General features: G+C 32.9%; 1 protein-coding gene across 1 annotated transcript in view; it reads left to right on the top strand.

Moving 5' to 3' along the window:
* Positions 1 to 16,258, top strand: part of LOC149795852 (uncharacterized) — a 35,024-nt gene extending 18,766 nt beyond the window's left edge. The window contains exons 6-9 of the mRNA XM_089963867.1: positions 3,035 to 3,291; positions 5,575 to 5,889; positions 9,628 to 9,839; positions 15,685 to 16,258. Of these exons, the coding sequence (XP_089819993.1) occupies positions 3,035 to 3,291; positions 5,575 to 5,889; positions 9,628 to 9,839; positions 15,685 to 15,787 (887 nt within the window). The 3' untranslated portion in view covers positions 15,788 to 16,258. The remainder of the gene's footprint in view (positions 1 to 3,034; positions 3,292 to 5,574; positions 5,890 to 9,627; positions 9,840 to 15,684) is intronic.
* Positions 16,259 to 16,631: the final 373 nt, after the last annotated feature.

A 16,631-nucleotide genomic window follows, 5' to 3' on the forward strand; every position in this document is an offset into this window, starting at 1 on the left:
GTCACCTGTCAGCACTGTAGACTGTGAACGTGGATTCAGTAAGATGAACCTCATAAAAACTGACATCAGAAATAAGCTCTGCATCTCATCTCTCGAGAATTTAATGAGAATCAGCATGTACAGATGTGAAAAATTAGACTTTGAAACTGCATTCAACAAGTGGGCAGCCCTAAAATCGCGACGGATCTTCATGTAACACTTTGTAACATTTTGTTAATACTTGTTGTAATTAAAGTATTAACTAATCCATCTTTTGTAATTTTCATTGCCTGTTACATTAATAGACTAAATTAACACTTGGAAAAATGTACACTACTTTTTTTGGCGACACTTTTTGAAAATTGGCAACAAAATATTGAGGTTGGCGAATTTTTTGGCGACAGCTTTTTAAAAGCCAGGACCATTCCTGATTTTGTGTATTGCAAAAGTAATTCAAGTGAATGTTGATGTTTGTTTTTGAAATTATGCATTAAACTCTGATATATACATTGTTCTGTAAATTTGTCACTATTTTCAAATTGGTTAAGATTATTGCTTTTGTTAATTAGTATGTCCAAGAAACTCTGGTGAAAAGTTTTAAATATTTTTCTGTTGAATTATGATGATATAGAATCTAATAAATGTAAAGTGAATTTTTATTAACCTTTAATTATAAGTGCACAACTGTATCAGCTTTTATTATAATTCAAAAAAGAAGTTGATCAGTATGGTAGCAATGGTGGCCATCTTTAAAATATTGTTATCGCCACTTCCCCATTGGGCTAGGCATTTTTTGTTGTTGGTAAAGACAAGACACTTTCTATCTCTGTTTGGTATTAGATGGAAATCATTCAAAATCAGACAATCAGTATGTCTGCCATTGTATCTATCTTGAAAATCAACCATGGTAACCATCTTATTATACAACATCTTGTTAACAGTTGTATATATTAACATCAAGTTTTACTGAAAGGCTTTTTATGATATCTTGATGGTTATAAATACAAATTATGCTGATCAGACTTCCAGTTTTTTTGGTCATTTTGTCCACCTTGAAAATGTTGTCATACTGAATGCGACCTTTTATGATATAATATATTTGCTTGGTCCTGAACGAAAATTTTTTGGATTAGAAAACCAATATTTCCACCAAGATAACTATTTTGAAATGTTGCAATAGCTACTTCTGATCAAATGATCTTTTAGACATTGGTTTTCACCAAAATGCTTTTTATACTATCTCACTGGTCGTAAATAAAAGTGGTGCTGATTGGACGTTCAACATGATGGTCATGGTGGCCTTCTTGGAGATATTGTAAATACTAGTCCTCATTAAGGGATTTTCAAGCTGACATGTTTTCAGTAAAGCACATTGCTATATGTAGTTGGATCTAAATGAAAACGATGCCCATGAAACATCCCAAAATTTTACAGTTTTCATAATGGCTGCTTCTACAGGATAGATGGCCTTAAAGACATTTATACAATACATAGTTGCTCATTTAGTAAAAAAAAAATTTTTTATTACCTCCAAAATGTTTCCCTTGACAGCCATCCTGAAAATTTCTATATTGATCCTTCACTTTGTTGGATATACAAATCAGAATGAGTTTTCACTTAAACACTACACAACATGTAGCTTATTCTGAATGAAAATGGTACTGATCTAGATTTCATGCTAGCACTGGAACTATCTCAGAAGTCTTGTTGGTACTATCCCTTTTGCATGAAAAGTTCATTGACTTCGGGTTTTTGCTAAACGTTTCCCCAAATATTTGTTTCTGAATGAAAGTGGTTTCAGATCTTACCTCCACCATACCCACTTTTTTGTGAAGCAGTTTTAAACACTATTTCTAAATGAAATTGGAATAGTTCATTGTTTGCATATTTGTACTTCATGAGCTTTCAATCTCAGTACAATAAAAATTTTACAAGTGAATTATTTTACCAGACTTTTGATTTTAACAAGGTGGTAGTACTTTGACATTGATAGCTCTTGATGTGGCACATAGATATTATGGTTTGTAAGGATATCACAAATAAATATCAATATACAGTGTAGAATGATAGCACTTCTTTAAAACAAATTCTTAAAAGATTTTTGGTTGATTTAACTAGATGTGGTTATAATTTGATGTTATCAGTAATGAGTTAAATAATCATCTGCCCTAGTTATAAGGTCAAAGACCATGATAAACAGTTTTGTACTGCACTTAACAGGTATTTTGTGAAAGTGTTAACTTGATGTGATACCAAATTTGGAATGTCATCCAGGGTTTTGTTGGGTTTTTCAAGAATGGTTTCAGTACTCTTCAAATAAAACCAAAACAAATTGTTTCAGCATGAAGAGCATCAGTCCTTTCAGATTGTTTACTGGTATTTGTATTATTTCCACCTTTGCCTCAAAAAAAAGAGAAAAAAAGATGTGCGTATTGTAGCTTTTCTTTATTCTGTACACTGAGACAGTATTTTCTGAATTTACCGAATGGGGTTTGTTGGAGTGTGCGTTTAGGTTTTGGATTTTGTTGGTTGCAGTAATATGTTTTACTCTGAAATAATGAATTTGAACTGATTATAATTATATACATTGCCTTTCAGCAACTGGATGAAGTGGTCAGAACCATTAAATCAGGTTCCATGTACACGTTTATGTTTGTCAGATTGTTTGTTGAATGCTTTTCCTGGGTTGCTAGTGAAGGTTACAACAGTGTTCTAATTGTCTTCTGTTTATAGCTCGTGCCATAGTTAATCCAAAATGGTATGTGACTTGTTAGATCACATGTGTGACATGTATAAACTGCACAAGATTTTAAGACCTTAATTCAGAATAAGAGTAGGACTTGCAGTCTAGCTGCTAGTAACTGTTGACATAGTCCAGTAATATGTATGCTTGATCAAGTTGCATAAGTTTTAGTTTCAGTTTGTAAAAGTTACATTTATACTTTTCCAAGTTAATAAAAAGAACATGGTCCCATATTCTTTTTAAAGCACTCTGTCAGTAACTTTTCTATATATACATGTGTTTCCTCATTATTTTTCTCATTTGTCTATCTAGAACAAGAATTACTGACTGACAAGTCTTGGGCTGAATTATTTCTGGATAGGTTTATTAATTTCTGCTGTGAAGTGGAAAATCCCAATCTGGAGGAAGTCCATATTATTACAGATGTTTCATCCAGCAGTGTCTATTCTACAGTGAAGAAAGTTTTTGTTGATTACACTGATGAGAGAAATAATGCACCTTCACATCTGAAAATAGCTCGACCCAGACCACCATTACCCGAGGTTTACATGACTTGTGATCTTACACAGGTAAGTGAAGGACAAGAAGATGTGGCAGAAATTACACATTTATTACTTTTGATGTTTGTCATGCAGGACATTTGACAAAGCAATAACTTCGGCACGCATTTGAGCATCTGTTCATATATCTGTCCCAGAGATGCTGCCAGGGTGTGCAATTGCATGAATCATGCAGAATTTGTATAAATTTGTGCACTTGGAGAGCAGTGATATTTATGAACTCCATCAAATAGTTTCAGGTCATGCAGCATATGAAAATGTGTTCTGCACAGAATACTATGCCAGTAGAGATATTGTAGCTCTTTTCGCAACATCCATCTTTTTAGGTAGGCAACTGTTTCCTGACCACTCCGGTGGCTTAGTGGTTAGAATATCCACCTCGGATGAGGGAGGTTGTGGGTTCGATCCCTGGCCAAGTCATACCAAAGACTTACAAAAATGGTACTAACAGCTGCCTCGCTTGGCTCTCAGCATTAAGAGATTAGTGTTAGGACTGGTTGGCTTGGTTTCAGGATAATGTGACTGGGTGGGACATCATGCTACATGTTTGCGGCATGATGCCCCAGTGCTAGACATCGCTATAAAGTGCCACACTGCAGACATCATAGCGATATGACTGAAAAAATGTTAAAGCTATGTTAATCCAAATCACACACACACAAACTGTTTACTCATCTGGCTTCTTCAGCTTGACATGATTGTATTTTGAACAAAATTGGATTGGCACATTGGGCCCAGAAACAAGCATTATGTTTTAGTTTAAATCTTGCATCAAGGAAGTTTCACAAATGTGTATTTTAAATACAGATTACCTAGAAAACCCAAAATGGCTTATTTCCAGTGAAGTTCATCTTCAGGTGATGATTTTGTTTAGAAAATACTAATGATAATGATGATGACAATGATTTTTAAAGTTTTGAACTATATCACATTATTGGAGCTGATAAAGTGTTACTGGAGATATCATTGAGCCTGAAAATGGTGGTAAATATGAGTCTGATGTACATGCAGGATGGGCAGAAATACCCTTGCTTGATTTGACACACACAAACTTTCAGCAGTATTTTGAAATTAAATGTAGAAAAGGCAGAATAACGAGCCCAATTTGAATGCTGACAATTTAAAAGTAGAGCACAATTTTCATTTCTTTTCGCAAACTGTTTTAGCCCTGTTGCAAAGCTATATAGCCTCACATAGGTTATGATAAACTGAAAAATAAGAATTAATAAATGAAATTAAGAAGTATAAATATTTATTAGGTCAAAATACCTGTCTGAAGAAGCAGACTATGGCATTGATGAATCTAAAACCCCAATACAGCATTATGGAAAAGAGAAGAAATCTGGCATCATAGTCACTATAGCACTGATTCATGAAAGTAAAACTTCAGCAGAGTTCATCTTAGTGAAAATCTTATTTTGGGGCAGTAGTATCTGAGATCTGGAAAATTGTACATAACAACTATAAAGAATGGTTTCCAACTTGTTCATTCTGGCTAAGCTAGCTATGTATATACCCCTTCTGACAACAGATTGTGAAAGGGCTATTCTCAGCATAGGGTAGTATTCATATACAGATAAAGAACAGATGATGCTCAGAAACAATGAACAGATTAATGATTATTCAAGGAGAGGTTACAGCTTTTAAAAATTTTGATTTTAATAACAGTTCTAACAGTAACAGTGGAGCGGGAAAAGGAGACACAGATATTAAAATGTTATGTAAATATTGAACTATGGTAGTTTCCTACTCCCCATCCCATTGTTGTACTCCCCCCCCCTTATTTTTTTGACAAGGAGGGATCTCTCCCCTTGTGAAAAAAATCATGGCAGCATTTCTGCTTTCTATGTCAAGCATTAATTTTTATGTTAAAGTTTTTAGATTAAACATTTTATTTTCCATTTAATAAATGCATGTTATATCTAGCAAAGTTAAAAGTGGGCTTAGCAAATGGGTTTCATGTTTTTCCAGTGTGTAGACATAAAAGTATCTTCATTTCTCAATTATAGCATGTAATAGCTCTGTGGAAAGAAGGAATGAATCCTGAAATTCCATGTGCTTTGTACCAGATTCATGATTTTTGTTTTTTAAAAATTAACATGCTTGTGTGTGTAGGTGGAGAAAATGCTGGAATTTAACTTTTTTATACAGAAAATGATATGATGCTGCATTTCTGCAGAGTATATCACATAATTAAAATTTAACATAAAATGATTTTATGAGAGGTGTACTTGCATATTTGTTTGGTCAAATGTTCTCCTTCTGATCATTTCTGTTTTATATTTTTTATAGGATCCCATGTCTGGACAAGGACATGAATCAAAGAATGACAGGGGTGATACAGATGACAACTGCACAGTATGTTTGTGTCCAAAAGTTGACCCCAAATCTCTGTCCTGTGGCCACTCATTCTGCTCTGAATGCTATAATCAAATGTTGAAACACAAGCCTGTTTGTGCAATATGTGGTAAAATTGTGGGGACAATTACTGGCAACCAGCCTAATGATGGAAGGATGTATGTGAGGACTTCCTCAATGAACTTGGCGGGATATAAGGAACATGGCTGCATTGAGATCACTTATGATTTTCCTGCTGGCAAACAAGGGGTTAGTATGCACTGATTCAGTAAGTAGGGGTTTTCAGTTACCCCCCAATGATGATACTATTTGGGGACAACTGGTATTACCTGCATTTGCACTGAAATTATTGCAAGCTTCTGTAGATAAAAAGTTTTGGTTCTTTATTTTCTTAATTCTTGTATACACCTTTCATTTACAAGATCTGGTTAATATTATCTGATATTGTTAATAAAACTTCCCAGACAGGGACCACTGAACTAATAAACTTGAACTGTACTTTAAGAATAATTTACAAAATGCTTTTACTAGACTTGAAGTAAAGTGCAAGGAAAACAGTATCTAAGTGCAGGAAAAAACAAAAACCCTACTAGTTAAAACGAAATAAAAAAAGCATGGCTAGATAGCAACAAACTCCAAATTCTTTTCAACAATGTGAACCTTAGTATGACCTCTCATGATAAAATTCTTGGTGTATTCATAGATAACAGTCTAATTTGGTTTATAATATTCACATTACATATGTTTCAGAAAAGGTTAATTCTTATCTCTGGCTACTTAGGAAAAATCAAAACATACAATCCTTTTCAGCATAAGGTTATCTTTTATATTAGTTATGCACAGCTGTGACTGGACTATTGTAATGTAATTTGGGGTAATACCTTTAATTTAAACATAACTAAACTTTTAAGACTCCAAATGAGGGCATGCTTTTTACTCTAGATCAATGCATAGACAATTTCCAGGATGTAATGAATAAGATAAAAAAAAATTACCAATACATGAAAGAATATTTCTTAGAAAGACCAACTTTACATGTAAAGTGCCTAGAAAAGCTATTCCTATCTACCTAAGTAATACATTTCACCAAAGAGATGCTGATGGTACTCCAAATTTAAGGTCCATAAGAAGTAAAATTTACATCATACCAAGGCCAAGGAAGGAATTGTCTAAGGAGTTTTCAATATACTGGTTCACAACATTCTCAGGGACTTAAGGCAGACTCCTGGCATTTCTTCTTTTCATAATCGTTGTCTCAAATTGATGAAATCTTAAGACAATTGAACAGTTCTACTGATATAATTATGTAATATAATTATGGTACCTCCTGCTTTTCTGTTTATGCATCTTTTTTCATAATCATCTTTTTCAGTACAGGATGTTTTATATTTTATATATATTCCTGTGTTCACAGATACTTGTTAATATGTTCTGGGCATGAAACTTTGATTTTTAGAATCACTTAATTTTTTAGTGTCAAGCCAGATTTATCACATCATGTTGTAGATGTTGTATATATCGTAGAAGGTTTCAAGGTAGATTAGTTCCGTAACAGAGTTACCTCCACTAAATAAAGTCTTTAATATTATTAGTAGTAGTATTATTGTTAAATGGATGACAGTGTCCAAAATTACTCTCTTGTGGACATGTGTGAGATGATCATCTCTGAGTTGTTCATTCAATGAATTTTGCTGTCTCACCATATGTAAAAATTGGCTTAATTTGAATGAGCTCAATTTCAAAATTCCATCATTACTGCAATATACCACTTCCATGACAATTCAAACACAACAATGTTAAAAACCATCAATGTACTCCAAGTCAAGGCACAAGTTACTGAGGGACCTATAAAAAACTAATAAAGAGATGGAAATCAACAGAGGAAGGCAGAAGTGGGGGGGCAGGTTATATTGTTAAATACTCATTTTATAATCATGTTGAAATTAACTGTGGATAAGTCTCTCTGTTTATAGCAGTGTAGTTTTCTTCATAAATTAACCTTTAATATCAAGATAAACTATATGGAAGAAATCGTTAAAAACATTATTCCGTGTGATTTCTGTACACTTAATATGCACTGCTAAACTTATTATGCATTACATTGCTGCTGTTTTACTTGAATTGGATACATTCTAGTTTTATTGTTTGTTCAAAATTAAACATTTTATTTTTTCAAAAAAGATTGCCTTTCATTTCATGATACAATGATGTCAAAACTTATGTTATTTTCATTTGTCACTAGGTCAGTCACTCATTTGATTTAGTTACAGTAGAATGTAAAAAAATAAAGTTGACAGAGGTTAATCATTAACAGCATAATTTTTTTTTTAAACGCAAATGAGAACACAATAATTTGCAGTTTGTGACAAATTTGATAAATATTAGTTCACATTTTGCTGCCTGATTCATCAAAAGTGTCTCTCTTGCCAACAGATTTTGTTTTATCCTATGTCAGTGCTGGGATATCCAAATTCATCCATGGCTTAACATGAAATTAGAGTCATTATTCATACTTTTTGCCATCTTCTCTGCCTGAGCCTTCAGAATTGTTTCAGAAATAGGAACACCTTGTTCGCATTGCACATTTGAAAATGGAATAAATAAAGAAAGTGCATACATTGTAATGAAATTAGTAATCTTACAATGTGAATGACTCCTTTTTATCCCTCCTTTATGGAATGCTGTGGGATATACTGTAGTAATACTAATTTGCAGGGGTACCAATTTTCACAGATTTCATTGTTGCCCTGAAACTTGAATTTAAAACCTCAAGATAAAATTAGCTTCATATAAGAGCTGTATCTGGTGATAAAATATTAGCTTTTACATTTGTTTCTTTTGTTTTAACAGTTTAATTACCCTGAAACGCCAAGGCCATACTCTGCGGATTTGGTGGTTAAAAGATTTGCACAAAGTTGTTTCAGTCTACATATAGGATGCCTGTACAATATCTTGGGGCTGTAATTTCCACTCACTGCCTTAAATTGATACGTTGTGACATAAGTAAACATCGAAAGAAATGTGGAAAAAGTAAACACTAGTATTACTGAAGATGAAAGAAAGAATAATACATGATACTGGTTTATACAAATTAAAATGTAATACTTATTCAAATCAATTCTTCATTCAGGTGAAACTGTTGTTAAAAAAATATAAATCCTCATGAAACCATGTCTCATTTTATCCATGCATGCTTAATCCCAGTGAACAACATGACTAAATGCTAGAATTAGTGCTTGAAGCTTTTTAGCAAAAGGTTTAAAACCTGGGCTGGATTTGCGAGGTAGTAATTGTTCTCCTAAGGTGTTATGATTGGGTTAGTATCCTCAAAGAAAAAAACATATTTGACTAGAAAAAATTGATTTCTATCTTTCCAGGTGTATTTATTTTCATAAATCAGTTGTCTTCATGTATATATACTTGAAAATCTCCTGATAATCATAATATATAGGCACATTACCAAAAATTGTCCTGAGAAGCATGTCTCTGCGATAAGCAAATATTAAGAAAGCACATCTGACCTTCACAGTATGTATTATTTGTTGTCCAGATGATTGCAGATGTATATTGCAATTCCTTTGGCTGCTTCACTGCCAGGAATAATGAAATAATGGAATAAGATGACGACATTCATATTGGTTCTTTATTTCTTGCTTCCATGGTTCATGATAAAAATTTGTGACTGTGGCCTAAATTGATTTGCACCTGCCAGTATGAGCCACAATTGCTATGTTTATATCAATATAATTACTAGATTTTAATGGGTACAAAACATACAGTTTGTGTGCACATATTTAACACTAAATGAAACATATTTCAGCCAAATCACCCATCAGGGAATTGGTATGGTCATATGAAAAAATTGCATAATGTTGTATTTTTTTTAAGCATAATTGTAAATAGAAATACTTGATTATTCATGGCTTCAAAGCACAAGATTTTATGAGCACATATTTAGCAATACTTTTTAATTTAAATGTTTTTCAGCCTAATCATCCATCCCCAGGAGTTTGGTATAGTCACATGACAAGAACTGCATACTTGCCTAATACACCAGAGGGTAGAAACGTGTGCAGAATGCTTCAGCTGGCCTTTGATAGGAAACTAATATTTACAGTCAGCACATCACGAACAACAGGAAAGGAGGGACTTACATGGAATGACATTCATCACAAAACCAATCCAAAGCCAGGGACACAGTAAGCAACAGTTAATATAATTGATTATTAATATTAATTGATAGAATTAATTCTATTGCATTAGTCCTTTATTTTTTGCGGGGAAACCAAGAGAGCTTTCTGGGATTGTCCTGCATGTGTCATGTGTTAATCCTTTTCAAAATCCAGTGGACCAATTTCAACTAAACTAGGGAGAGCACATCAAAGCATGAGCATCATTCAAGTTTGTACAGATGGTGCCAATCTGCCAGCAAGTATGGTTGCCACTGCTAAAATAACTAGAAGGACTAACACTTTATTGCCTAAAAAGAATTTCCAGGAAATCAAACAAGACCATTTCTTCTGTTTAACTGCTGATTATTGAAACCATCTCTCAAATTCCACAACTATGAGTTTTTCATATTAGCTGCTATGGTAGCCATATTGTATGTAAGATCAGTACCATTTACATTTTGAACAAACTAGCAAACTAGACATCCTTAGAAGACATTAAATAAAAAGCCCGTGTCAATCTGACCATCCATTCAAGTAGTGATAACAAGAGTTTCAAGACTGCCATCATGGCAAACATATCTTACATAAGAATGGCACCAGTTGCAGTTAGGACCAAGTAGAAATCGTAAGTCTCAGACCATCATAAAAAGTCTAATGGTAAAATCTTAATGTTGATATGACCTTCCATCTAGAAGGAGCAGTTATAACAGATAATTTCAGTATGACCTCTGTAACAGTTTTATACAGTGTCATGTTTGTAAGATGGGGATGAAGTATTAATGAATTTTATGGAATGTTTTTGTTCCCATGTCATGAAACTATTTGATCCGCTAACACCTTTCCCTTGAAAACTTGTGCATAATGGGATCCAAAAACATAGACTTCACTATCAGCAAGGGCATGAGTTACTGAGGGACCTCCAAAAAGTAAGTGATCCCATCCCTGCTGGATATTGAGAAAACTGCAGGATGGAAGGGGGAATGTACTGTTTAATGGCTGGTAACTCATTTTATAATCGCGTCAAGAATACTTGTCAATAAAGCACATTTTCATATTAGGTTGTTTGTTATTCGGTATAAATTATATTTATTTTCAAGCTGCCCAGCATCTGAAAGATCATTAACAATATTCCAACCAGTTTCAAAACAACATTCACATCTACATGAGAACATTGGTGTATTACATCACTGATTTTTGTTGTTGTTGATTAGTCTGGTTTCCTGCTTCACACATGGTTATGAAGTATGAAGCAGTGAGTCTACAAAATAGGGACCAGACTAACTGTTGATACACCAAGAAACATGATTCCTTTTTCCAAAACTGGCTACATCCATTTCATTAAACAATTGTTGATGTCAAAACTAAATTCTTGTAATGCTCAATTAGTAAAATATTGATGCCATGATTTCATTGTAAATATTATTGATATTTCTCATCCTTGAGGATATCTCATAGTGCTAATTCAGGAATTCTCTGAAACTCACTTATCCACAATGATCCTATCTGTGAAACAAAGTCTTTATTTGACAAAGTATTCATTTTTAGACAGTTCATAGGCAAGATCACATTGACCCAAATAAAGATGATGTGTTTCTTGGTCAGTGTCATCCCGAGTTACTCAGCATTCTGAGAGCATACATACGCAACTGATAAACAGAGAAATATTATAACTTAATTATGATTACTTTTATATAATTTGCAAATCAACATTTTGTACTCTATTTTAGTTGTATTTTACTTTAAAAAAAATCTTTATTTACTCGTTGATCATTTAATAAAAAATGATCTCACAAGTTGTTGTTCCATCTATTTTATATAGGTATAAGGATTGACTGTTTATTTTTTTAATTCAATGAAGTATGAACCCAAGAAATGATGCACAACCTGTATAATCTGCAAAGCAAGCAGATTATACAGTTTGTACAGCATTTTTCAGTTCATACTTCCTTGAATTTAAGAAATAAACAGTCAATCCTTATAGTTAAATTCAACAGCAGAAATAATATCATTCTTTTATTTAATCATTATTTGAATTTTGTTCATAAGGCAGAATAATACAGAAAACCAAAGATTCCTGATATATATCTACAGCCAGAGAAAATCATTGTTTATTTAAAGCCACACCCACTTAGTTGAAGTCGAGGCCATCACTTACGTTAAAAATTTCAAAATCCATGCTTCTTAATATAGAAATCAATGTCTGCAAAGGCAGTTTAGTTGTTTTCAGGTAAAGCACAATTTTGTTCTTCATTTTCATCAATGTTTAGGACTGTGTACAAATCACCATGCAAAATGCCATTTTGCGCTCTAGGTCTATCGTCATGTTTTCACATCAAGATATGTAAGCAGACAATGTTTAATTATTTGTTTAAAATGTGTTTCATTTGTAGCATTAGCAAAGGTATCTCATCTATTTGAAAAAAAGATAAACTATTTGGTTCATGATTACAACATTGTAAGCAGACTATACAGGCTTTTATACATTATCTACTACCTTGTATGTCAAACGTTTGTATAGCTCATTTGGTTAAAGCATTGTGCTTCCTAATGCAAAGGTTTTGGGTTCAAATCCATCTGTGCTACAAAATATTTTTATCTTTTCTTCTCTTATTTTGTTTTATTTTATTCTACAAAACAAATTTCAAATTTCCATATTGTAATGGTATACAAATTTCGTATCATGCATTAGTACACAAACACACTGAAGAATGTCTCACAGTACTGTACTGTCATTTCTTTCACATCAAGATATTTAAGTATATGATGTTTATTTATTCATTTAAAATGTACACGTATTTTACTTGTAGCATTAGCAAAGATATCTCATTTATATAAAAAAAGGTCCAGTATTTGGTTCATAATTAAAATCCTACATACGAAGCTGAGTTTGAGCGATCCTATATTCTAAATTTAGTCCTCATTGAGCAGTATGTACAGAAAAGTAGTGCAGGTGGTGTGGCTCAAAAAAACACAAATTTGGTTCACACAGATATGAACCCCAAACATTCAAAAGGGCCTGGCCAAATATATTGCTTTAAATTGTAATGACAAAAGAAAAATGTTATTATATATGGGTGATATATGTAGAACTTGCAGTCATGTATCATTATATCAGTATTTCTTCTTGTATAGATTGTAGGCCTATATAACTGGTTGTATTTATTAGTAGATCTTGAAAATGACAATTCATCTTAACTGAGAAATTGTATTTTATTTATTTTAAAAAGACTCAATATTACTTTGAAATTTAAATATTGAAATTTGAAGAGATCTTTGAATACTTATATTTTCAATGATATTGACCACATTTGCTTTAAACATTTGTGACACTGATGTTTATAGGCTTTTGTTTAGTGTGTTGAGAATTTGTGAAAAATGATGTAGATTTGAAATTACAAGGTTTTGAAATTTAATGTAAGATTCTTTTTAAATATTCAATTCCATCATTATTCAAACCAGCTATAAAAGTAGAAGTGACTGATCCAATTTATTAGAATATATCAAGCCATATAATAACATAATTTATTCTGAATATGCCCTTCAATAAAAGACGAATATATGTTTCAAATATAATTGAAATTCCTTTTAACTGTTTGAAATTGAAATTTCAGAATTTCTTTCTTTCAAAGAAAAGTTTTGGAGTTATGATTCATTATGGTGTAATTTAAATCTTTTCAGAAAAAGTATACGATACCATTTTCAGTAAAAACATATATATATATTATATGTAACATGAAGAGACCCAGACCTTCGACAAGTAACCCATCGTACAGTCATTTCAGCCATATATATTCTCCTTCCATATTTTGAATCTTGTTTTCTTTAGCTCTACTGGTTGAAGGTGAAGAGTTTATGCAATGGCCCTGTATCCATCATCATTTGTGTTTTAGTAATTGTTATTACCACTTGTGCTGCTCAGAGGAGGGTGAAGAAACTTAATACAGTTTCATTTCATTGGATTTGATGGTCAAATTGATATGGAGCTTTTCTGAAGATGGTGCTAACTGCTAATATGATGTCTAACAGACCTGTGTTGTCCATCTTAAAAATCATGTTATTGCTGCTTCTCTTGACCTATTGACATGGCAATTTAAATAATAATTGGTTTTAAATGATACTGATATGATCTGCCAATTGCCGGTCATGGTGGTTGTCTTGAAATTCTTACCGCCTTATCCTCAGCATATGGTCTCCCTGACACTAAACAGCTTCTTGTGTTAATTAGATGGGCCTAAATGTAAATGTTGCTAATTTAATGTCCAGCATGGCTGCCAGGGTGGTCAGTTTGAACATTTTCCTATTCCAGTTAGTCCTCGTGAACTGATTGTTCAGATCAACTTGAGGCTTTTAACAAATTTTTATTATTGTGATAGCTGGTATTTTGAAAATGAATATGTTGCCGATCTCACCTCCACAATGGTTGATTTTATTGCCATTCTTGAAAATCTCGTTCTTGCTAATGTTCTTGTAGAAATGTTTCTTGTGGGCAAGAGAATTTTCCTGAAATACTTCTTGCTGTATGCAGATGGTCATTTGAAACCCATGCCAATTAAACTTTAAAAAATGGTTGTATTTGAGGTAATCTTGAAAATTCTGTTATCACTACTCATCCAAACCGAATGGTTGTATCAACATGGGCTTTCCATTGAAATATTTATTCCTTCTTGTACTAGTACAGAAATTGATTCAAATTTAAATGGTGTTGATATCGCTTCACAAAATGGCTCTATATCAGCCATCTCTAAAATCTTGGTGAATCTACTCAGCATGGGGTTTTCAGTAAAAACACTTATTGCAATAAGTAGTTTATCACAAGTGAAAATGTTATATTTTTGTTATGAATAATCCTCAACAGAAGCAGTATGTAGTTGACCCTAAAATGATGCCAATCTAACCTTCAGAAATGGTTGCCTTGGTGGCCATCTTGAAAATCTTTTTCTTGCTTCTTCTCAAAATTGGATCACTCTATTTGACAGTTTTTACAGAAACACTATAATTATCTAGTATGTGGTTTTTAATCCAAATTATACTTACCTAACCTTCATGTTCATACTTGTTTGATTGTGTTTGAGAACCAAATCCACAATGGCATCAAGTCAAAAGAAAATACAGACTTTAAGGTCATCTGACAAATCTTATCACTACTCCTTTCCAAGGAAAGATGACATTGATATGGGGTTTTCACTAAAACACTCTCTGCACTTGTGTTTGACTATTCAATGAAAATAAGTTTACCTGACCACCAAGATGTCAGCGCTGTTGTAAACAAATTTCTAAACCAGACTTACCTTGCCTTGAGTCAAGGCAAAGGTCAGTACTTGCATTTTAGTACTTTATTGAATGTATGAACACCATGACTTGAACAAATAAATGAGACTTTTCTTTGTATTGTGCTGTTTTTCAGTAAAATGGTTGATACATAGAAATCAGGCATTGATTTCAAGATCAAAGGCCACAACCCAGGCTTTTATATGTATTGGTTTGTGAGAATGAGAATTCGGACAGCTGTGAATTCAATGTATTTGTTATCAAACCTTTCTGTCAATGTATCTGAAAAATTCTTGAATAAAGGAAGCTCATTAGTGCAGGATCTTGTGATGATTTTATCATGCGTTAAACTAAATATAGCATTTGGTCTGCAGATTATGGACATATCTCTCTTGCCACACAGAGGTCATGTTATGTACCATGTGCAGTAATTTTTGGTAAAACTTGCCATCACTTTCTACCCCAAAAATTGTACAGTACCATATTTTCTCCTCGTTTTATTTATTAAGATTTTAATATATTCTTTTGCTGGTTTATCAATGCACAAAATCTTACCAAGGGTTGCCAAAATGCTCAGTAATGTAAGAATAACTTTTATTTTTAGATTTGGTTACCCAGACCCAGAATATCTCACAAGGGTTAAGGATGAGTTGGCTGCCAAAGGAATTACAGAGGCTGATCTCCCAAAAGAACAAACAGATGTCTGAGAGACTCTTGTCTGTAACAGACTGGTTTGTCTGAATATGGTTGTACTGTTTAAGATAGCCATGCAGTTTCCATGAGGCTCTATGTATATTTACAGTTTTAAAATATCTTTGGAGTCAGCTTTTCAGACCTATGGTTATTCTTAAATCATATTTATGAATTGTTTTTCCAATACTTTCTTTTGTGTCTGTTTGCCCACAGAGGATAATCCTTGTGTACATGTATGGTAATGTCTGTGATAGGATTGTAGGTATGGGACATAAGAGTTTGATATCATAGTCATGATTTAATCAGTTCTGCCCAACATTTTAAAATTTATAATTTAATTAGCATTTAGGTTATGTAAGTGTGCCTGCAGCTGCCTCAGAAAGTACATATTTTAATTAAAAGTATGAAATACCCAAGATGGTTTGTGCTTGTTGTTTACTGTTCTATTTGTTTGAATTTTTTGATAGACATTTCCATATATATATATATATACATATATATATATATAAGAGACTGACAGGTATTGGAATTTTGCTGGCCAGGTATTTCTGGATAGTGCAAGACCTTTGTGGCCGAGGCAGTTGCCCATTCGTCGTTAATGTATATTATATATATTGACAATGTCTGGAGCAGAATGGATAAAATTACTTTGCTTGTTTGGTGGGTTTTATTTGACTGAGTCCTGCAACAAAAACAAAGGTCCATTTGCTAATAATTGGAATGCTGCAAATATTTTATACAAGCATTCAGAAATTTGGAGTTCCTGTTTTAAGTGAATTATAACTTTTTTCATTTTTTGTCAATAATTCATAAATTAACTGATTGAAACATTGTTAGACTTTCCTTTTCATGCCAAGA

This window comes from Sinohyriopsis cumingii, chromosome 7 (genome assembly GCF_028554795.1).
Source record: "Sinohyriopsis cumingii isolate HCF-2022 chromosome 7, ASM2855479v2, whole genome shotgun sequence".
In the NCBI taxonomy this organism is placed as follows: domain Eukaryota; kingdom Metazoa; phylum Mollusca; class Bivalvia; order Unionida; family Unionidae; genus Sinohyriopsis; species Sinohyriopsis cumingii.